At 52.4% G+C, this 24799-nt stretch overlaps 1 protein-coding gene across 1 annotated transcript; it reads right to left on the reverse strand.

The window, feature by feature from the left end:
- Positions 1-2892: 2892 nt before the first annotated feature.
- On the reverse strand, positions 2893-24799 carry LOC144673992 (CD276 antigen homolog). Its single transcript, XM_078535561.1, has 4 exons — positions 24743-24799; positions 10118-10173; positions 3658-3999; positions 2893-3231 (listed from the first exon to the last, which is right to left on the reverse strand). The coding sequence occupies exons 1-4, from the start codon at positions 24745-24747 to the stop codon at positions 2921-2923; spliced, it is 714 nt and encodes a 237-aa protein (XP_078391687.1). The 5' UTR covers positions 24748-24799; the 3' UTR covers positions 2893-2920.

Genomic DNA, 24799 nt, shown 5'->3' on the forward strand with positions numbered 1-24799 from the left:
AGTCCCGGTTTGGTTTGTTCCTCCGTCTGCTGTAGCCACACCTGTGAAAGAGAGAGAGAGAGAGAGAGAGAATGTGAAAAGGTGTCGGGGAGAGGGAGAGGCCGTTCGGCTGGGCCTATAGACTCTCGAAACGGCGCCACCTTTCCCAGGCTGCTCCTGCGCCTCGCGCGGCCCAGACGCCCTCGACGCTTTGGCAGGTTTCCTGAGGCCGGGAGTTTGGGGTTGGAGGCGGTGGGGGGTTGGAGCTGCGGACAGGACACCCAGAGGTCTGTTGCCAAGACACTGCCCCAGGAACCAGGCTGAACAGCGGGTTTGGAGGGTGAGGAAGGGGTATTGGATATTTGAAGGCGATCGACCGGGGGGTCTGAGAGTGGTCAGCGAGACACACGGGATCTGGGACTTCAGAAACCGAGACACTGAGCACAAAAATCGGGGCGGGGGGAGAGGGGTTACGCTGAACTTTTACACAGTTCTGGTCAGGTCACAACTAGAGGATTGTGTTCCGTTCTGGTCACCTCACTCTCGCAAGGGTTTGAGGGTCCTTGAGAGGGTGGGCGGAGGAGATTGACCGGAATGGGTCCAGGGATGAGGGATTGGGTTGGGTTGGGTTGGAGAAGCTGGGGTTGTTCTCCTTGGAGCAAAGGAGATTGAGGGGGGATCTGATCGAGGTGGACAAGATGATGAAGGGTTTAGATAAGGTAGACAAAGAGAAGCTGTTGCCATTAGCCGATGGTGCAAGGACTGGGGGGGGACACAGGTTGAAGGTTTTGGGTGGGGGGGGATGTGAGGAGGAACTTTTTTACCCAGCGAGTGGTAATGAGCTGGAACTCGCTGCCTTACGAGGATGGTGGACGCGGAGACGATGGACGATTTCAAAAGGAAATTGGACGGGGACTTGAGAGAAATAAACTCGCGGGGATACTGGGATAGAGCGGGGGCGGGGGAATGGGACTGACTGGATTGCGCTACAGAGAGCCAGCATGGACCCGATGGGCCGAATGGCCTCCTCCTGTGCCATAAGTGGTTCTGCGACAATGATTCCTGGTCCAATCCCAGGGAAGAAGGGTGAGGTAGGCAAAAGGGCTACAAGGAAGAACTTCTGGTCCACTTGACCCACAAGCAGCGCTGTAAAAGCTCAACTTGCCGCCTCCCATCAAGTGATGGGTTATTCCCCCAATCCTGGGGAGCCCAGCGGGACACAGTTATACCCGCCCTCCCTCCCCCCACCCCCTCAGAAGGGGAGTTAGATCTCCCAGGCCTCATGGTAATATTGAAATAGCCAACTTGCCCCCTGGGAGCGGAATGGCTGCTTTTTCAGCTCCCGCCCCCTCACCTCCATTCGACCCGGAAGTGATCGCCCAAGGTCAGGGATTGAGATAGGAACGGGAGAAGGCCACTCGGCCCCTCAAGACTGTTCCGTCACCACTACAATAGAATAGATCGTGGCTGATCTGCATCTTAAACCTCTCGTATCTACAGGACTGGAATATAAAGGGGGTAGGAGTCACACTTCAGCCTATACAAAGGCCCTGGTTGGATCACACCTGGGAGTCACTGTGAGACGTCCTGGGCCCCACACCTTAGGAAGGATGTACTGACCTCGGAGGGAGCGCAGTGTCGATTTACCAGAATGAGACCAGGACTCCGAGGGTTAAATTACGAGGAGAGATTAAACACAAACCGGGCTTGTATTCCCTGGAATTTAGAGGGTTAAGAGGGGGATTTGATCAAAGTTTTGAAGATATTAAGGGGAGCAGAGCGGGGTCGATAGAGAGAAACTATTTCCCCTGGTTGGGGTGGAGTCTGGGATTTGGGGGCAGATTCTGAAAATGAGAGACCGACCTTTCAGGAGTGAAATTAGGAAACATTTCTACACACAAAGGGTGGGGGAAGTTTGGAATTCTCTTCCCCAAATGGCAATAGATCAATTGTTAATTTGAAATCTGAGAGATTGATAGATTTTTGTTGTCCAAAGGGATTAAGGGATACGGGGCAAAGGCGGGTATGTGGAGTTAGAGAGTCACAGATCAACCAGGATTTCACAATGGAGGAACAGGCTTGAGGGGCTGAATGGCCTCCTCCTGTTCCTAGGGAGCAGGTTAAACTCCTTGATTAACACTTACCCCTGTAAAAACTCTTCTGCCGTTTTCTTGAAAAGAGAATGATTGTCACAACTCCCATACATAAAAACACAGCGATCAGCACATAGACGGCGATGAGATAGTGTGGGTGAGCAACTTCCTTCTGTGGATAAGTCTTGGGTGTAACTGCAATATAAAGGATTCTTGTTACTAAGCACAGATCAATCTGACACTTGTCATTGATTATTAACAGGTAACAATTGCACTAATTTGTCACCCCTTTATCTCTCTGTCTCTCTCCCTCTGTCCCTGGCTCTCTCTGTCTCTCGGTCTCTCTCCGTGTCTCTCTAGCGCTCCCTCAGTACTGACCCCCCGACAGTGCAGCGCTCCCTCAGTACTGACCCCCCGACAGTGCAGCACTCCCTCAGTACTGACCCTCCGACAGTGCAGCACTCCCTCAGTACTGACCCTCCGACAGTGCAGCACTCCCTCAGTACTGACCCTCCGACAATGTGGCGCTCCCTCAGTACTGATCCTCCGACAGTGCGGCGCTCCCTCAGTACTGACCCTCCGACAGTGCAGCACTCCCTCAGTACTGACCCTCCGACAGTGCGGCACTCCCTCAGTACTGACCCTCCGACAGTGCAGCACTCCCTCAGTACTGACCCTCCGACAGTGCAGCACTCCCTCAGTACTGACCCTCCGACAGTGCGGTGCTCCCTCGGTACTGACCCTGGGTGTTGTTACCCCGGATGTGAGAGTGCTGAACTCTTGGAGGTTAGAACCCTGAAGGAGGTGATTTAACCACGTGGTGCCGAATGGATAATATAAAGAAAGCGTCACTTACTGTTGAACGCTTCTGAGTCCCGCTTCTCCTGTGTCCAAATGTTGAAGAAGGAACAGAGGAAGGTCGAGGTAACAGTTATATTCACTCGCAGGACACTAGTCACATTCCAGAGGCCACTGACTGGGTCAGGCTGCATTGTCGTGTCCACCTGGCTTTGTCCAGGCAGCGAGTTGCCTCCTGTGTCTGTCCAATTAACAAGGGGCTCCGGGTAACCGCCTGAGGATTGGCAGGTGAGCTTCACTTCCTCACCTGGTCGAATATCTTCCTGTTGTGGTCCCAATATCACTGGGCGACTGAAGTGAGCTGTAGAGGAGAAATCGCCTTTAGAATTATAAACTGACAGCGCCCTGTGTTACTGACTGTATCTCTACTGATGTTAATCCAGCTCCCTCACACTGTCACTCAGTAACCCCTCTCCCCCCCAGCGCCCTGTGTTACTGACTGTATCTCTACTGATGTTAATCCAGCTCCCTCACACTGTCACTCAGTAACCCCTCTCCCCGCAGCACCCTGCGTTACTGACTGTATCTCTACTGATGTTAATCCAGCTCTCTCACACTGTCACTCAGTAACCCCTCTCCCCGCAGCGCCCTGTGTTACTGACTGTATCTCAGTTTGATGGATATATTGTGAGTCATGAGGAGTTGTACCATTTGGAGGGGTAAGAGCATGGGGGAGATGGCGTCCCACAGTTCAGAGGTGGCAACAGTTCTTAAACCAATAGCTTACCAGTTATCTGCAGTTGGACATGACACTCGAGGACCTTCTTAGTGTCGACAAAGAAGTAGCAGATGTATTTATTTTCATCATTGATGGTGAGATTGTGAATCCGGAGAGAGAGATTTCCACTCTGTATCTCTGTCTCAAAGCCTATCGCTCTTCCCTTGTACTGCTGTTTCTGGTGAGTTTCATCGCGTTGGCCATCGTAATACCCGTAGACTAGATCTTTCTGATCCGTTTGCCAATACAGGCGGACGGATGAGAGCGAGAAAGTTTCCTTCTCCTTATAGGTGCAGGGTAACGTTACTTGACCACCAAGCAGCCCGGTCACAGCACAGCGCGGACCACAGTCTGAAATCACAGACAAAATACAGGAAATTACATCCCAGTCCACACCGCAGAAACAGGCCATTCGGCCCCTCTGCTCTGTGCTGGTGTTTCTGCTCCACACCAGCATCCTCCCAACCCCTCCTCTTCATCTCACTCCATCCCCATGTCCTTCTATTCCTCTCTCCCTCATGTGTTTATCCAGCTTCCCCCTTAAACACATCGATACTATTCACCTCGACCACTCCCTGTGGGAGCGAGTTCCACATTCTCCCCACTCTCCGGGATAAAGAGGTTTCTCCTGAATTCCCCATTGGGTTTATTAGTGATGATCTTATATCGATGGTCCCTAGTTCTGGTCTCACTCCGACAAGTGGAAACATCTTCTCTACGTCTACCCTATTGAAACCCTTTCATCATTTTAAAGACCCTCGATCAGGTCACCCCTCAGCCTTCTCTTTTCTAGAGAATAGAGCCCCAGCTTGTTCCCTCTTTCCTGATAGTTATAACCCCTCAGTTCTGATATGATGTGAATATATATATTTTTTGGCTTCTGTATCAAGATTGATGGGGAGAAGGGAAATATCAAAATCAAAATCCTCCCTCTGTTCCCCAAACCTCCCTTCTTCCTCCCTCCTCCTCTCCCTCCCTCTCTTCCTCTCCTCATCTCTCTCTCTCTCTGTCCCTCTCCTTCCTTCTTTCCTTCTCTCCCTCTTTCCCTCCCTACTCCCTTCCTACCTTGTCTCCTACATCCTATCCTTCCCAACCTCCATCTCCCTCCCTCCCTCCCTCCCTCCCCCCGCCTCTCCTCAACTCGCTAAAGACTTGCACCAGCCAGTCTAACTCCCAGCCACCCGGCCCCGAATCTTTGTCTCGCGATTTGCACTGGAGAGGGATGGGGGGGGTGGGGGGTGGGGAAGAGGCCAGGGAGGGAAGGTGCGGAGGTGTAGTATAACGGAATATGTCAGACTAAGTGCCATAAAGGGTTAACTGCAGCAGTCTGTGATGTTATGAGAGGAAGTGACATATGCTCAGGTAATCCAGGAGAAAGCAGCCTGGAGTGAAGCCAGTGTGAGGGACAGTTCCTATAACTGTAAATATGTTATGATAAAGTTTGACACACGACAGCCTTTGGGGGTCATTGGAGCTACTCCCAACCCAACCCAACAACTCAATACTCTATGGTGGCAAGTGGTAAAAAGGTGGTGATAGGAAAATCTCTACTTCTCCCAGTAAGTTTTGAGTAAGTCACAGGCCCAGATCAGACTGAAGCTTGGCCAAAGTGATGCCAGAGTTTCACTCGATTTTGCACCAAATGGGTTGTCACAGCAAAGCCAGACCGGGAGCTGGGAAACACTGACACATTTCTTAATGACCTGAATCAATTAGCGGAATGAGCGTGGTAATCTGAAAGAGGAGCTAGTTCATGACAGATTAGCTGGTGCAGGAGTGGATTGTGTACTATCTGATCATCTGCACTCCCAAGAAGACTTACGCTGGAGAGAGAGAGCGAGAGAGAGAGAGAGCGAGAGAGAGAGCGAGAGAGAGAGAGAGAGAAGGCGAGAGAGAGAGAGTGAGAGAGAGAGGGCGAGAGAGAGAGAGAGAGAAGGCGAGAGAGCGAGAGAGAGAGAGAGAAGGCAAGAGAGAGAGAGTGAGAGTGAGAGAGAGAAGGCAAGAGAGAGAGAGCGAGAGAGAGAGAGAAGGCGAGCGAGAGAGAGAGAGAGTGAGAGAGAAGGCGAGAGAGAGAGCGAGAGAGAGAGAAGGCGAGAGAGAAGGCGAGAGAGCGAGAGAGAGAGAACGAGAGAGAGAGAGAAGGCGAGAGAGAGAGAGAGAGAGAAGGCGAGAGAGAGAGAGAGAGAAGGCGAGAGAGAGAGAGTGAGAGAGAGAGGGCGAGAGAGAGGGTGAGAGAGCGGGCGAGAGAGAGAGCGAGAGAGAGAGAGAGAGAGAGAGCGAGAGAGAGAGCAAGAGAGAGAGCGAGAGAGAAGGCGAGCGAGAGAGAGAGAGAGAAGGCAAGAGAGAGAGAGTGAGAGCGAGCGAGAGAGCGAGAGAGAGAGAGTGAGAGAGAGCGAGAGAGAGAGAGAAGGTGAGAGAGAGAGAGTGAGAGAGAGAGCGAGAGAGAGAGAGAGCGAGAGAGAAGGCGAGGGAGAGAGCGAGAGAGAGAGAGCGAGAGAGAGAGAACGAGAGAGAGAGAGAAGGCGAGAGAGAGAGAGAGAAGGCGAGAGAGAGAGAGAGAAGGCGAGAGAGAGAGAGTGAGAGAGAAGGCGAGAGAGAGAGAGTGAGAGAGAAGGCGAGAGAGAGAGAGCGAGAGAGAGAGCAAGAGAGAGAGAGAAGGCGAGAGCGAGAGAGCGAGGGAGAGAGAGAGAGAGAAACCCGAATCCCAAAGTAACAGATACAGTTGAATTCATTGGACATTTAAAAAAGGGAAAATGGAGAGAAGGAGCAGAGAAAGCAATTAATGGGGGCAGTTCAGGCTGCTTGACCTGGAGGAGAAAGGCACAGGTATGGAAATTGTCCCAGCAAAGACGTGCAATGCCATTGGTGCAAAAACCTGGGGCGTTTTCAGACAGTACATCACAGCAGAGAGAGAGAGAGAAGTAAAACGAGCAGGATGCTCAGAAGGGAATAGTTTTAAAAGGAAACAGCCCGTGAAGCTGATGATTGACGGGGGGGGGACATTGAGATATCCTTCTTAGGAGAGGTTAAAGAAGGAGGTGGAATCTATTGGCGCGTACAGGTCCTGGTGGAAGGTCACAGGAAACCCTTTAAGTTAGACACTGGGGTAGAAGTTTCAGATCTTCCAGAGGCTGAATCATGGTTAAACAAACAAGTTTTGCACGGACTCCCCATGAAGAACCAGAGCTGAAGGTTCTGGGAGAATGAGCAGCTACTTTAAAGCATAGAAAGTCAATGGTGCAGAACTGCACGCAATTCAAGAGCAGAGTTGTTCACTTTGAAGCAGAAAGGCATGAAGGAAATTGAACCTAATCCACAGAGTAGAAGAAACAAAGAATGGTGCAGGAGACTTCGGAGCAGAATTCCCGAAGTTATTTACAGGATTAGGAAAGCTAAAGGCAGCATCTTGTATCGCACCAAGCCTAGAAGAGAAACCAATCTGCTTATCCACACCCAGAAAGGTTCCACACCCTTCAATTCCAAAGCTAAAGGAAGAGATTGGCTCAACGGTAAGACAAGGAATCATTTCACCTGTAAACGAGCCAAGGAGTTGGTTGTCTCAGGGATGGAACCAGCTCTGAAGCCAAACGCTCCCTCAAGGGTATAATTCAGAAATCTGGAGTGCAAAGGGACTTGGGAGTCCGAGTCCAGGATTCTCTTAAGGTTAACTTGCAGGTTGAGTCGGTGGTTAGGAAGGCAAATGCAATGCTGGCATTTATTTCGAGAGGACTAGAATATAAAAGCAGGGATGTGCTGCTGAGGCTTTATAAGGCTCTGGTCAGACCACGTTTAGAATATTGTGAGCAATTTTGGGCCCGTATCTCAGGAAGGATGTGCTAGCCCTGGAGAGGGTCCAGAGGAGGTTCACGAGAACGATCCCAGGAATGAAAGGCTTAACATATGAGGAACGTTTGAGAACTCTGGGTCTATACTCGATGGGGTTTAGAAGGATGAGGGGGGATCTGATTGAAACTTACAGAATACTGAAAGGCCTGGATAGAGTGGACGTGGGGAAGATGTTTCCATGAGTAGGAGAGACCAGGACCCAAGGGCACAGCCTCAGAGTAAAGGGAAGACCTTTTAGAACAGAGATGAGGAGAAACTTCTTTAGCCAGAGAGTGGTGAATCTATGGAATTCATTGCCACAGAAGGCTGTGGAGGCCAGGTCATTGAGTGTATTTAAGAGCGAGATAGATAGGTTCTTGATTGGTAAGGGGATCAAAGGTTACGGGGAGAAGGCGGGAGAATGGGGTCGAGAAACTTATCAGCCATGATTGAATGGCGGAGCAGACTCGATGGGCCGAATGGCCTAATTTCTGCTTCTCTGTCTTATGGTCTTATGATATACGTTGATCTCACACAACTAGTTAAAACTGTGGAAAGAGAAGTCTGTCCAATGGTATCAGTCAACAAGAGTTTAGCTAAACTAGGAAAGAGTTTGATACTCTCTGACTTAGACGCTAGGAGCAGATTCTGGCAAATACCACCGGAAGAGGAGTCCGAGCCTCTCACAACTTTCGTAACGCCATCTGGAAGATTCTCTTTTAACAGGTTATCCTTCGGAATAACATCGGATCCAGACACCTTTCCAAAGGACAATGTCAAATCTTTTCACCGGCTTAGAGATATGAGACGGAGAGGAAAATCCCTGAAGTAAACAGATGTAAACGCTTGTCATAGTCGTCACAGGGCGAGAACATTATCAGATCTCCAACCGGGGAGAAGGGGTTTGGATCAGAGATCAATCACGGTGTGGAGATATCGCCACACCCGAGATCTTACATCGTCCAGGTGGAGCAGGGCACTGCCAGGAGAAACAGAAGAGGTTTGATTACAGTTGAGGAACTGCGTAAAAAAATCAGAGACCACAGAGTTTGCAGTCATCAGAAATGAAGGAAGATGCTGAAGCAGGTGATCCTGAACCACCTACAAAGCTCAAAGTCCGTCCAACAGAGGATCGGCAGCAGAAGAAGGCGGCCTTGTTCCCTACCCATGAGAGGAGCACAAGGTATGGCAGACTGGTAAAGACACTGTGACACTTAAAGAGAATGATGTGGATTTGTTCGCACAGCAAGTTCACCAGGGTTTCCCCCCAGGCTAACGGGGAAAGCTGAGGGAGGTGTCCGAACGGTAAAAGAATGAGGGTTTTCAGCCGACGGTCTTGAGTTATAGATCCTCACCCCTGCAGAATGGATCGGCTCCGCGCAAGTTAGTCACAGGAAGTGGTTCTTTTCATTCCTCTCTGCGACTTGTACCTGTGATACATCCAATTATCATTTCTTTCAATGACTTTGAGAGACCCGGACACCAAGCTGAATATGGGGCTGTGGCTCCACACTTGGTAACAGCTAATTGCCCTTGATGTAGGCATTGTAAGGTCTTAAGTCTCAACGCTCTCGGGATTTACTAGTCTAGCATCTCATATCAATGAATCATTGATCAATGGCAGATGTGTTCACTGCTTGAAAGATGATCTCAAGATAGGACTATGTGGTAGATATGTAGGCCACCCTTTATAAAATTCTCTGATCGGTATCTGATTTTTGAGTCTCTTTGATCTCGCTCGATCTTTGCGTGGTTGCTGGTACTTTAAGGACCGTCTTTGCAGCAAACGCCTCGACCTCTCCCTCAAACTCAACGTCATTGTTTCCTGGGCTCTCTCGTTCTTAGAATTCTGTAAACTCTCCAAACTGCGTTCTGTGAACCGTGGACCCTTGTCGGTTATCGCGGCGTGAGGAGGAGGTGAGAGCCTCGAGTAAACAGGAAGGGAGGGAGGAGAGAAAGCAGAGAGAGGACACGGAGGGAGAAAGAAAGTTGACATGTACCCAAGGGAGCAGAAAAAGGAGCCATACTTCCTACGAGGATCTCGACACACCGAAATGACTAGGAGACTGAAGCGTCGGCTTTCCAGGAACATCAGAAAAAGTCTGAACAGAGGCTTGGGGCGTGGGGCGGGGGAGATGTAGTATAACGGAATATGTTAGACCAAGTCCCATAAAGGGTTAACTTAGCCTGTGATGTCATAGAAGGAAGTGACATGGACTCATGTGATCCGAGGGTCGCGGAGAAAGCGACAGAGGGAGGCGGGTGTAAGGGAAGTGTCTTAAACCTGTAAATATTTTACAATAGCGTGTTTGCAGCTACCGGGATGTGGGAGTTATTGAAACTACTCCAAGCCAACAGGATAGGGAGGGTTGGGCAGTGCGGAAGCGAGCAAGATGGAATTGGCCTCAGGACATTGTGGATCAGAGAAGGCCCACGCCCAGGGATCCCGCCAGCCCTGCAGTGATCCCTGCTGTCCAGCCAGTGGGCAGGGTCTGCCGCAGCAGTGATGCTGCCCTTGGTCGAATTGCCGCCTCCAGTGGGAGGAGGGGGATTTAAGAGGGGAACGCAGGGTAGGCTCAGGCTGTGCAGAATGCAGCAGAAACCGGGGAAGTAAAGTGGGATGTGCTTTCCAAATGACACTCACCTGACCAAACGGGATGTAGACAGACAAACAGGATCAGGCACAGGAACAGCTTCATCCTGATGGAGAGAGAGGAGAAGATCCAACAGTTAGAGACCTGAGTTCAGTCCTGGTCTCGTCTCCACAGACTCCTCTCACACTCCCACACACACACACACACACACACACAGACACTCCTACATACACACACACACACACACAGACACTCCCACACACACACACACACACACACAGACACTCCCACATACACACACACAGACACTCCCACACACACACACACAGACACTCCCACACACACACACACACACACAGACAGACACTCCCACACACACACACACAGACACTCCCACATACACACACACACACACACACAGACACTCCCACACACACACACACAGACACTCCCACATACACACACACACACACACACAGACACTCCCACACACACACACACAGACACTCCCACACACACACACACACACACAGACACTCCCACATACACACACACACAGACACTCCCACACACACACACACACACAGACACTCCCACACACACACACACACACACAGACACTCCCACACACACACACACACACAGACACTCCCACACACACACACACAGACACTCCCACACACACACACACACACAGACACACAGACACTCCCACACACACACACACAGACACTCCCACACACACACACACACACACAGACATTCCCACACACACACACACAGACACTCCCACACACACACACACACACAGACACTCCCACACACACACACACAGACACTCCCACACACACACACACAGACACTCCCACATACACACACACACACACACAGACACTCCCACACACACACACACAGACACTCCCACATACACACACACAGACACACACAGACACTCCCACACACACACACACACACACACACAGACACTCCCACACACACACACACACACACACTGACACTCCTACACACACACACACACACACACAGACACTCCCACACACACACACACAGACACTCCCACACACACACACACACACACAGACACTCCCACACACACACACAGACACTCCCACACACACACGCACAGACACTCCCACACACACACACACACAGACACTCCCACACACACACACACACACAGATACTCCCACACACACACACACATAGACACTCCCACACACACACACAGACACTCCCACACATACACACACACACACACAGACACACACTGACACTCCCACACACACACACACACACAGACACTCCCACACACACACACACAGACACTCCCACATACACACACACACACACAGACACACACTGACACTCCCACACACACACACACACAGACACTCCCACACACACACACACAGACACTCCCACATACACACACACACAGACACTCCCACACACACACACACACACACAGACACTCCCACACACACACACACAGACACTCCCACACACACACACAGACACTCCCACACACACACGCACAGACACTCCCACACACACACACACACAGACACTCCCACACACACACACACACACAGATACTCCCACACACACACACACATAGACACTCCCACACACACACACAGACACTCCCACACATACACACACAGACACTCCCACACACACACACAGACACTCCCACACATACACACACAGACACTCCCACACATACACACACACACACACACACAGACACTCCCACACACACACACAGACACTCCCACACACACACACACACACAGACACTCCCACACACACACACACAGATACTCCCACACACACACACACAGACACTCCCACACACACACACAGACACTCCCCACACATACACACACAGACACTCCCACACACACACACACAGACACTCCCACACACACACACAGACACTCCCACACACACACACACACTCCCACACCCACACACACACAGACACTCCCACACACACACACACTCCCACACACACACACACACACACACAGACACTCCCACACACTCCCACACACACACACACACACAGACACTCCCACATACACACGCACACAGACACTCCCACACAAACACACACAGACACACACACACAGACACTCCCACACACACACACACACAGACACTCCCACACACACACACACACACACAGACACACACACACAGCCACTCACACACACACACACAGACACTCCCACACACACACAGACACTCCCCCCACAAACACACACAGACACACACACACACACAGCCACTCCCACACACACACACAGACACTCACACACACACACACAGACACTCCCACACACACACACACACACACAGACACTCCCACACACACACACAGACACTCCCACACACACACACACACACACAGACACTCCCACACACACACACACAGACACTCCCACACACACAGACAGACACTCCCACACACACACACACACACACACAGACAGAGACTCCCACACACACACACAGACACTCCCACACACACACACACACACGCAGACACTCCCACACACACACACAGACACTCCCACACACACACACACACACAGACACTCCCACACACACAGACACTCCCACACACACACACACAGACACTCCCACACACACACACAAACACTCCCACGTGCGCACACTCGCATGCCTGCGCGCTCACACACACAGACACACACACAGACACTCCTACCTGCACAGGTCACACTCACATGTGTGTACTTGCACACGACAGCACTCACACGTGCATACACACGCACCCTCGCACACATACACACACACACACGGGCACCCACATATGTATGCATGCTCTCACACACGCACTCTCTTACACCCACACACACCCTCTCTCTCAACCACACACATTCTCCGTCACACTCTCAGATACACAAACATTCTCACACATTCCCTCTCATACTCTCTCTCTTATACACACTCTCTCACTCACACACACACACACTGAGACACACACACACACACTCTCTCACTCACACCCACACACTGAGACACACACACACACTCTCACTCACACCCACACACTGAGACACACACACACTCTCACTCACACCCACACACTGAGACACACACACACTCTCACTCACACCCACACACTGAGACACACACACACTCTCACTCACACCCACACACTGAGACACACACACACTCTCACTCACACCCACACACTGAGACACACACACACACTCTCACTCACACCCACTCACTGAGACACACACACACACTCTCACTCACACCCACACACTGAGACACACACACACTCTCACTCACACCCACACACTGAGACACACACACACTCTCACTCACTCACACCCACACACTGAGACACACACACACTCTCACTCACACCCACACACTGAGACACACACACACTCTCACTCTCACCCACACACTGAGACACACACACACTCTCTCACTCACACCCACACACTGAGACACACACACACTCTCTCACTCACACCCACACACTGAGACACGCACACACACTCTCACTCACACCCACACACTGAGACACACACACACTCTCTCACTCACACCCACACACTGTGAGACAGATACCTTCTCCCACTCACACTCACGAACAGAGCCACAAACCAAGCCTTTCCCCGGCAGGTTTAGACACATGAAGTACAAAAGCTGGTCAGCCACAGGACGGATAGTGTGTGACTTCCTGTGTAAATCTCAGATAGAGTATATTTATTGAAGAGACCAACAGGAAGTGAAGCCTGAATAAGCTCCCAACAGAGGGCGAGCTGAGACTTTCCGATGAATCCAACGATTCAGTAGAGATTCTGTGTGCCCCAACTGGGCTCTGACTAAACATGGGGCCCACGGGTGGGTCACCCAGCGCGGCCGGGAGGTTCTGAGACGAGAGACTGAAGTCAGTTGCAGCTCCGTCAGTCACTGACTGAGACACAAGGATCAACTCCAACTTCCACTCCAGGGACCCGGACACAAAAATCCAGGCTGCACTCCCATAGAGAGCGCTGCACTGTCGGAGGGTCAGTACTGAGGGGGTGCTGCACTGTCGGAGGGTCAGTACTGAGGGAGTGCTGCACTGTCGGAGGGTCAGTACTGAGGGAGTGCTGCACTGTCGGAGGGTCAGTACTGAGGGAGTGCTGCACTGTCGGAGGGTCAGTACTGAGGGAGTGCTGCACTGTCGGAGGGTCAGTACTGAGGGAGTGCTGCACTGTCGGAGGGTCAGTACTGAGGGAGTGCTGCACTGTCGGAGGGTCAGTACTGAGGGAGCGCCGCACTGTCGGAGGGTCAGTACTGAGGGAGTGCTGCACTGTCGGAGGGTCAGTACTGAGGGAGCGCCGCACTGTCGGAGGGTCAGTACTGAGGGAGCGCCGCACTGTCGGAGGGTCAGTACTGAGGGAGTGCTGCACTGTCGGAGGGTCAGTACTGAGGGAGTGCAGCACTGTCGGAGGGTCAGTACTGAGGGAGTGCAGCACTGTCAGAGGGTCAGTACTGAGGGAGCGCCGCACTGTCGGAGGGTCAGTACTGAGGGAGTGCCGCACTGTCGGAGGGTCAGTACTGAGGGAGCGCTGCACTGTCGGAGGGTCAGTACTGAGGGAGTGCTGCACTGTCGGAGGGTCAGTACTGAGGGAGCGCCGCACTGTCGGAGGGTCAGTACTGAGGGAGCGCCGCACTGTCGGAGGGTCAGTACTGAGGGAGTGCTGCACTGTCGGAGGGTCAGTACTGAGGGAGTGCAGCACTGTCAGAGGGTCAGTACTGAGGGAGTGCAGCACTGTCAGAGGGTCAGTACTGAGGGAGTGCTGCACTGTCGGAGGGTCAGTACTGAGGGAGTGCTGCACTGTCTGAGGGTCAGTACTGAGGGAGTGCCGCACTGTCGGAGGGTCAGTACTGAGGGAGTGCTGCACTGTCGGAGGGTCAGTACTGAGGGAGTGCCGCACTGTCAGAGGGTCAGCACTGCCATTAAATCGGACGTTAAACTGGGGTCCTCTGTCTGCCCTCTCAGGTGGGTGTAAAAGATCCCCCAGCCACGATTTGAAAGAGTGGAGGGGGGGGTCAGTCTCTCCCCTTGACGTGCTACCATTACGACACCCCTCCACCCACCACGAGCCCTCGAGCCTGGCAGAGAAAAACCACACGTCCCTGAGCAAGGAGCACGTCGGCCGGGAGATTCTCGAGCCCAGCAAGCGCTGGGGAAGAGTAAACCCCGAAAAAGTCCAGCACTCACCCGCCGGGTCCTGCAGGAGTTGAGACGACAGGAACTGCAGTCAGGTCCTTCAGTGTAACATGACCAGTCACGACGCGACTCTCCTCTGGACTGACCCTGCTTTAAGAGCTTCCGACGCCAGCCTCTCTGACCTCACTGGAGCTGGGGCTTGAGTTCACGGCCAATCATTGGCTCTCCGGACATCCAATCACAGCGAGGAGGTCCACTTTTTGCCAACATGGATGCCCTCCCCCCTCTCCCCCGTCACCCCTCCAGGCCTCACCCACAGGCCGTCATCGTTGGCAAGCGTCCAGCGAGATTAAACATCCCGCTCGGGGACGTTGGGTCAGCCCATTGAGGAACACGGCGTCAGGACAGTGAGGAATATCTTCCTTCCCCACGCTCGGTAACACACGGCTTCACCGGGAGGAGGTGGACCTGCGGAGCCGGGTGACTAACAATGGGAAGTGGAATAAAGGAAGTGATTTCACAACCCCCCTCACATTCACTGACCTGAAACTAGAAACACAGAACAAGCCCAGACCGCCCTCCCCTCCTCTCTCTCTCTCTTTTAAAAAAAATTAAAGCACAATGGAACAACTCGGCCTCCACGTCATCACTCTCACCAGACCCTGGTCACCCATCACCGCCGCCTTCCCAATCCCCCCACCACCCGCTTTCTCGCTGACCCACACCGCCTCCCAATCCAGCCATACCTCCGCTATCAACTCCTATCCTGATTTCCAATTCGCTCCGAGCACCCTCCCCTATTCTATCCCTGTCACCTCCTCCAGCCCCCTACAACCCTCCCTATCTCTGTAACCTCATCCAGTCCCCTACAACCCTTCCCTATCTCTGTAACCTCCTCCAGTCCCCTACAACCCTTCCCTATCTCTGTCACCTCCTCCAGCCAGTACAACCCTCCCTATCTCTGTAACCTCCTCCAGTCCCCTACAACCCTTCCCTATCTCTGTCACCTCCTCCAGCCAGTACAACCCTCCCTATCTCTGTAACCTCCTCCAGTCCCCTACAACCCTCCCTATCTCTGTAACCTCCTCCAGCCCCCTACAACCCTCCCTATCTCTGTAACCTCCCCTAACCCCTACAACCCTCCCTATCTCTGTAACCTCCTCCAGCCCCCTACAACCCTCCCTATCTCTGTAACCTCCTCCAGCCCCCTACAACCCTCCCTATCTCTGTAACCTCCCCTAACCCCTACAACCCTCCCTATCTCTGTAACCTCCTCCAGTCCCTACAACCCTCCCTATCTCTGTAACCTCCTCCAGTCCCCTACAACCCTCCCTATCTCTGTAACCTCCTCCAGTCCCCTACAACCCTCCCTATCTCTGTAACCTCCTCCAACCCCCTACAACCCTCCCTATCTCTGTAACCTCCCCTAACCCCTACAACCCTCCCTATGTCTATAACCTCCTCCAGTCCCCTACAACCCTCCCTATCTCTGTAACCTCCTCCAGTCCCTACAACCCTCCCTATCTCTGTAACCTCCTCCAGTCCCTACAACCCTAGCCTATCATAAGACCATAAGACATGGGAGCAGAAATTAGGCCATTCGGCCCATCGAGTCTGCTCCGCCATTCAATCATGGCTGATCAGTTTTTCAACCCCATTCTCCCGCCTTCTCCCCGTAACCTTTGATCCCCTTACCAATCAAGAACCTATCTATCTCGCTCTTAAATACACTCAATGACCTGGCCTCCACAGCCTTCTGTGGCAATGAATTCCATAGATTCCCCACTCTCTGGCTAAAGAAGTTTCTCCTCATCTCTGTTCTAAAAGGTCTTCCCTTTACTCTGAGGCTGTGCCCTCGGGTCCTAGTCTCTCCTACTAATGGAAACATCTTCCCCACGTCCACTCTATCCAGGCCTTTCAGTATTCTGTAAGTTTCAATTACTGTGAGTGTCTCCAGCGCTCCCTCAGTACCGACACTCCGACAGTGCAGCACTCCCTCAGTACCGACACTCCGACAGTGCAGCACTCCCTCAGTACTGACCCTCGACAGTGCAGCACTCCCTCAGTACTGACCCTCCGACAGTGCAGCACTCCCTCAGTACTGACCCTCCGACAGTGCAGCACTCCCTCAGCACTGACCCTCTGACAGTGCAGCACTCCCTCAGCACTGACCCTCTCACAGTGCAGCACTCCCTCAGCACTGACCCTCCGACAGTGCAGCACTCCCTCAGTACTGACCCTCCGACAGTGCAGTACTCCCTCAGTACTGACCCTCCGACAGTGCAGTACTCCCTCAGTACTGACCCTCCGACAGTGCAGTACTCCCTCAGTACTGACCCTCCGACAGTGCAGCGCTCCCTCAGTACTGATCCTCCGACAGTGCAGCACTCCCTCAGTACTGACTCTCCAACAGTGCAGCACTCCCTCAGTACTGACCCTCCGACAGTGCAGTACTCCCTCAGTACTGACCCTCCGACAGTGCAGTACTCCCTCAGTACTGACCCTCCGACAGTGCAGCGCTCCCTCAGTACTGATCCTCCGACAGTGCAGCACTCCCTCAGTACTGACTCTCCAACAGTGCAGCACTCCCTCAGTACTGACCCTCGACAGTGTAGCACTCCCTCAGTACTGACCCTCCGACAGGGCAGCACTCCCTCAGTACTGACCCTCCGACAGTGCAGCACTCCCTCAGTACTGAACCTCCGACAGGGCAGCACTCCCTCAGTACTGACCCTCCGACAGTGCAGCACTCCCTCAGTACTGACCCTCCGACAGGGCAGCACTCCCTCAGGACTGAGACTGGACATGGTCAATCTGGAATCTAGGGCCGCACCTGTGAAGCGAGGACTGAACTCAGGATGCCCTGACTCAGTGATGACCGAGATAGAGATAGACGGGTGGGAGATAGAGAGTGGTGACCTCACCACACAGTGCTGAAGACGCCGGTTTTCCACTTTCTCTCTCTCCGTGAAATCACTCATTGTCTCTGTATTAATACTGGAAGCTGTTTTTAGCACACAGTTGAACACGATCACTATATTGGGCATGATACATGAAGGGTTAATAGTTTACTGCAGGGGATTCAGTGAACCTTTCCCCGCCCAGCCTAAAGGTCTAAGGTTGCTCGGTCAATGGACTGACTCACACACGCTGGGGAAGTCCCAGTTTCCATCCTTGGTTGCTGAGTTTGCAAACATCTATGACATGAATTTGCATCGAGGCCATGGCACAGAAGCAGGCCATTCGGCCCCTCTGCTCCATGCTGGAGTTTCCGTTCCATTTGCACCTCCTCCTGCCCTCCACCCCCCCCACCATCTCACCCCATCACCCTATCCTTCTATTCCTTTCTCCCTCATGTGTTTATCCAGCTTCCCCCTTAACTACATCGACACTATTCACCTCCACCACTCCCTGTGGGAGCGAGTTCCACATTCTCCCCACTCTCTGGGTAAAGAGGTTTCTCCCGAATTCCCCATTGGGTTTATTAGTGATGATCTTATATCGATGGCCCCTAGTTCTGGTCTCCTCCCAACAAGTGGAAACATCTTCTCTACGTCTACCCGGTCGAAACCCTTTCATCGTTTTAAAGACCTCGATCAGGTCACCCCCTCAGCCTTCTCTTTTCTAGAGAGAAGAGCCCCAGCCTGTTCAGCCTTTCCTGATGGTTTTAACCTCTCAGTTCTGGTATCAATTCTTGTAAATCTTTTTTGCACCTTCTCCATTGTAACCTTTTGATAATATGGAGAGCAGAACTGTGCCCAGTGCTCCAAGTGTGGTCTAACCAAGGGATATGGAGACCAGAATTGTGCACAGTGCTCCCAGTGTGCTCAAGCCAAGGGATATGGAGACTGGAACTGTGCACAGTGCTTCAAGTATGGTCTAACCAAGGGATATGGAGACCAGAACTGTGCACAGTGCTCCAAGTGTGGTCTAACCAGGGGATATGGAGACCAGAACTGTGCCCAGTGCTCCAAGTGTGATCTAACCAAGGGATATGGAGACCAGAACTGTGCCCAGTGCTCCCAGTGTGGTCTAACCAAGGGATATGGAGACCAGAACTGTGCACAGTGCTCCCAGTGTGGTCTAACCAAGGGATATGGAGACCAGAACTGTGCACAGTGCTCCAAGTGTGGTCTAACCAAGGGATATGGAGACCGGAACTGTGCACAGTGCTCCAAGTGTGGTCTAACCAAGGGATATGGAGACCAGAACTGTGCACAGTGCTCCCAGTGTGCTCAAGCCAAGGGATATGGAGACTGGAACTGTGCACAGTGCTTCAAGTATGGTCTAACCAAGGGATATGGAGACCAGAACTGTGCGCAGTGCTCCCAGTGTGGTCTAACCAATGTACGTGGAGATAGTGTACAGTGTATGGCGTATGGTAGTGTACAGTGCTCCCAGTTCAACCCAACTTCTCCACTTTTTAATGCTATCCCTTCAGCTATGCACCTCAGCGTGGATAGGCCTGGGATGTACAGACACATAAATCAGTAAAAACAGCAGCAGAAAGGGCCTCAGAATAAGCAAACCCAGCCTCAAGGTTCTGAAGGCTGAGGGGGTGACCTGATAAAGGTCTTCAAAATGACGAAAGGGTTTCGGGCGGGTAGACGTAGAGAAGATGTTCCCACTTGTTGGGAGGAGACCAGAACTAGGGGCCATCGATATAAGATCATCACTAATAAACCCAATGGGGAATTCAGGAGAAACCTCTTTACCCAGAGAGTGGGGGGAATGTGGAACTCACTCCCACAGGGAGTGGTGGAGGTGAATAGTATCGATGTGTTTAAGGCTGGATAAACACACGAGGGAGAGAGGAATAGAAGGATATGGGGATGGGGTGAGATGGAAAAGGGGGTTGGGAGGAGGATCATGTGGAACACCAGCTCGGAGCAGTAAACAGTTAACGGTCAGTTTGGTTGATACAATCTCATCAGGATTTGCAAAGTGTTCCCAGTTGTTTTTAACCGGTTGTCAAGTGACTTCCCCTTTCCACAGGGGTTCTGAACGATTTTTCCCTTATCATCCCCCTCAGTGTCATGCTGAGGCAGAGGAAGCAGGAAACTCCCTGGCTCCAGCCTCCGGTCCGTGTTGAGCTTGGATTGTTGGAGTTTGGGACAGCGATGAGGAGTCACATTTCACAGAGGGTTTGTAAAGGGGGAAAATCAGCCTCAGCTTCCTTATCTGACCCTGAGACCCAACTCAAGAGGGACTTGCATTCCTCTAGCACCTTTTTCCCCCGTCTCAGGCCATCCCAAAGCGCCTCACGCCCAACGAAAGACTTTATTTGGAACTGTTGTGTCGTCGGGAACACAGCAGTGAATTTGCGCACAGCAAGCTACCACAAACAGCGATGTGAGAATGGCCCAGGTCATCTGGCTTTTTTTAGTGATGTTGGTTGAGGGGTAAATATTGACCCCCGGACACTTGGGAGACCTCCCCCCTGCTCTTCTTCCAAATAGTGGCCGTGGGATCTTTTACAGCACGGGGAGGGAGCATAGAGGCTCAGCTTAATGTCTCATCTGAAAAATGGCACCTTCGACAGTGCAGCACTCCCTCAGTACTGACTCTCCAACAGTGCAGCACTCCCTCAGTACTGACTCTCCAACAATGCAGCACTCCCTCAGTACTGACCCTCCAACAGTGCAGCATTCCCTCAGCACTGACTCTCCAACAGTGCAGCACTCCCTCAGCACTGACCCTCCGACAGTGCGGCACTCCCTCAGTACTGACCCTCCGACAGTGCAGCACTCTCTCAGTACTGACCCTCCGACAGTGCAGCACTCCCTCACTACTGACCCTCCAACAGTGCAGCGCTCCCTCAGTACTGGCCCTCCCACAGTGCAGCCCTCCCTCAGTACTGACCCTTTGGCAGTGCAGCACTCCCTCAGTACTGACCCTCCGACAGTGCAGCACTCCCTCAGTACTGACCCTCTGGCAGTGCAGCACTCCCTCAGTACTGACCCTCCGACAGTGCAGCACTCCCTCAGTACTGACCCTCTGACAGTGCAGCACTCCCTCAGTACTGACCCTCCGACAGTGCAGCACTCCCTCAGTACTGACCCTCCAAAAGTGTGCCCCTCCAACAGGGTGCCCCTCTCTCAGTGCTCCCTCAGCTCTGGCACTGTAAGTGTACGCCAGGCTTATGGGGCTCAATTCTCTGGAGTAGGGTCTGGAACCCAGGACCCTCTGACTTAGAGGTAAGAGAGAGAGAGGGAGATACCCACTGAGTATTGTTCATGCACCTTGTCCCTGTGAAGTGCACAAGTCTGATTGCGTTGATTTGGTGGACATCCAGAGTTCAATTGCTGGCTGAAGGGTGGCGCAAGGGGTTTTGTAGGTTGGCGGATGCTTTTAAAATACTCATCCCCTCATCAGGAGAAACCAGACCGAAGTGAATAGATTTCTTGGTCCCTCATGAGTTTTAATGTATACCCAATGCTTCGCAGTGTGATATATGTCATCAGACAGATGTACATGAGATGCAATTTTAACTTGATGGTTGGTGGAAATGGGCCGGTTTCGAGGGGCAAGGGATGGAGTGAGATAAAATGGAGGGGGCATATAGTTAGGTGGGGTGGAAGGATTGAATCAAGCCTCTGTCATTCCGGGCTGTTCCTCCGACACATTAACATGTGGGCACCAAGCAAATGGGTTCCCCTTTAAATATGCAAATCAGGTATTGATTATGTCACCGGGATCCACGCAGATATTTTAAACCCAGACTTGAGCAGATAATGTTTGGAAATAAGTGTAAGGCAGTGACTATTTCCAACAAGGGAGAATCTAACTATCTCCCCTTGACATTAGCATCGCTGAATCCCCCACTATCAACATCCTGTTGGCTGCCATTGACCAGAAACTGAACTGGACTAGCCATATAAATACTGTGGCTACAAGAGCAGGTCAGAGGCTGGGAATCCTGCGGAGAGTCACTCACCTCCTGACTCCTCAAAGCCTGTCCACCATCTACAAGGTACAAGTCAGGAGTGTGATGGATACTCCCCACTTGCCTGGATGAGTGCAGCTCCCACAACACTCAAGAAGCTCGACACCGTCCAGGACAAAGCAGCCCTGCTTGATTGGCACCACATCCACAAACATTCACTCCCTCCACCACCGACACACAATTGCAGCAGTGTGTGTACCATCTACAAGATGCACTGCAGCAATTCACCAAGGCTCCTTAGACAGCGCCTTCCAAACACATGACCACTACCACCTAGAAGGACAAGGGCAGCAGACACATGGGAACACCACCACCTGGAAGTTCCCCTCCAAGCCACTCACCATCCTGACTTGGAAATATATCAGCCGTTCCTTCACTGTCGCTGGGTCAAAATCCTGGAACTCCCTCCCTAACAGCGCCGTGGGTGTACCTACACCACAGGGACTGCAGTGGTTCAAGAAGGCAGCTCACCACCACCTTCTCAAGGGGCAATTAGGGATGGGAATGATGCCGATGCTCACGTCGTGTGAAAGAATGAAACAAAAGGGAACATTAGTGGCCAATGTCACAAGGGCTCAGAGGTCAAGGAGCAAAGAGGTCAGAGGGGAAAAGAGACAAATTGTTGGACGATATTGAGGACATTGGGGGGTCTATGTTCTCTGGAGTTTAGACGAATGAGAGGTGATCTGCTTGAAACTTTTAACATTCTTCAAGGGTTTGACAGGTTCGATGCTGATAGACTATTTCCCTCCCCAGGCTGTGGAGTCCAGGTCTAGGGGTTGGGGGCGCAGAGGTGGGTCACAGTCTCAGGGTAAGGGGTTGGCCATTTTGAACTGAGATGAGAAATTTCTTCACTCAGTGGGTCGTGAGTCGCAAGAGTGAAAACCTCTCGCTACCATGACAAGCGAAATTGGCATTCCCCCAGGCGCTTGGCACATGGCGATCCAAAACCCGGGATCAAATCGAGGACAATCTGTACCTGCCAATGCTGCTGAGGTTATATTAATAACGATGAGGTTGCAACGCCTCCAGACAGGCTCCATACCCCGTCCTCCAAACTCTGTAACCTTCAGCTAATCCAAAGCTAGACTGCCCCACCCACACCATAACCCCCAACCACCCCACCAACTCGTACCCTGCTCACACCCAGCCCTGTCATTGGATCCCGGGACAACAACCTGCTCAATTTGAAAATTCTCACCTTTGTGTTCAAATCCCTCCATGTCCAACCCTCTCTATCTCTGTAACCTCCTCCAGCCCCTACAACCCTCCCTATCTCTGTAACCTCCTCCAGCCCCTACAACCCTCCCTATCTCTGTAACCTCCTCCAGCCCCTACAACCCTCCCTATCTCTGTAACCTCCTCCAGCCCCTACAACCCTCCCTATCCCTGTAACCTCCTCCAGCCCCTACACCCCTCCCTATCTCTGTAAGCTCCTCCAGCCCCTACAACCCTCCCTATCTCTATAACCTCCTCCAGCCCCTACAACCCTCCCTATCTCTGTAACCTCCTCCAGCCCCTACAACCCTCCCTATCTCTGTAACCTCCTCCAGCCCCTACAACCCTCCCTATCCCTGTAATCTCCTCCAGCCCCTACACCCCTCCCTATCTCTGTAAGCTCCTCCAGCCCCTACAACCCTCCCTATCTCTATAACCTCCTCCAGCCCCTACAACCCTCCCTATCTCTGTAACCTCCTCCAGCCCCTACAACCCTCCCTACCTCTGTAACCTCCTCCAGCCCCTACAACCCTCCCTATCTCTGTAACCTCCTCCAGCCCCTACAACACTCCCTATCTCTGTAACCTCCTCCAGCCCCTACAACCCTCCCTATCTCTGTAACCTCCTCCAGCCCCTACACCCCTCCCTATCTCTGTAAGCTCCTCCAGCCCCTACAACCCTCCCTATCTCTGTAACCTCCTCCAGCCCCCACAACCCTTCCTATCTCTGTAACCTCCTCCAGCCCCCACAACCCTTCCTATCTCTGTAACCTCCTCCAGCCCCTACATCCCTCCCTATCTCCGTAACCTCCTCCAGCCCCCACAATCCTCCCTATCTTGCTAATCTCCTCCAGCCCCTACAACCCTCCCTATCTCTGTAACCTCCTCCAGCCCCCACAACCCTTTCTATCTCTGTAACCTCCTCCAGCCCCTCTAACCCTTCCAATCTCTGTAACCAGCTCCAGCACCCCTCCATATCTTTGAAATCTCCTCCAGCCCCTACAACCCTCCCTATCTCTGTAACCTCCTCCAGCCCCTACAACCCTCCCTATCTCTGTAACCTCCTCCAGCCCCTGCAACCCTCCGAGATCTCTGCGCCCCTCCAAATCCAGCCTCTCACTCACCCCCGATTCCCATCGCTCCACCATTGGCGGCCGTGCCTTCAGCTGCCTGGGGGCCCTAAGCTCTGGAATTCCCTCCCTAAACCTCTTCACCTCTCTCCCGCTCTCTCTCTCTCCCTCTCGCCCTCTCTCCTCCTTTAAGATGCTCCTTAAAAACCTACCTCATTGACCGAGTTTTTGGTCGCCTGTCTCTGATATCTCCTGATGTGGTTTAGGGT

This window comes from Cetorhinus maximus, unplaced genomic scaffold (genome assembly GCF_964194155.1).
Source record: "Cetorhinus maximus unplaced genomic scaffold, sCetMax3.hap1.1 HAP1_SCAFFOLD_530, whole genome shotgun sequence".
Taxonomy (NCBI): Eukaryota; Metazoa; Chordata; class Chondrichthyes; order Lamniformes; family Cetorhinidae; genus Cetorhinus; species Cetorhinus maximus.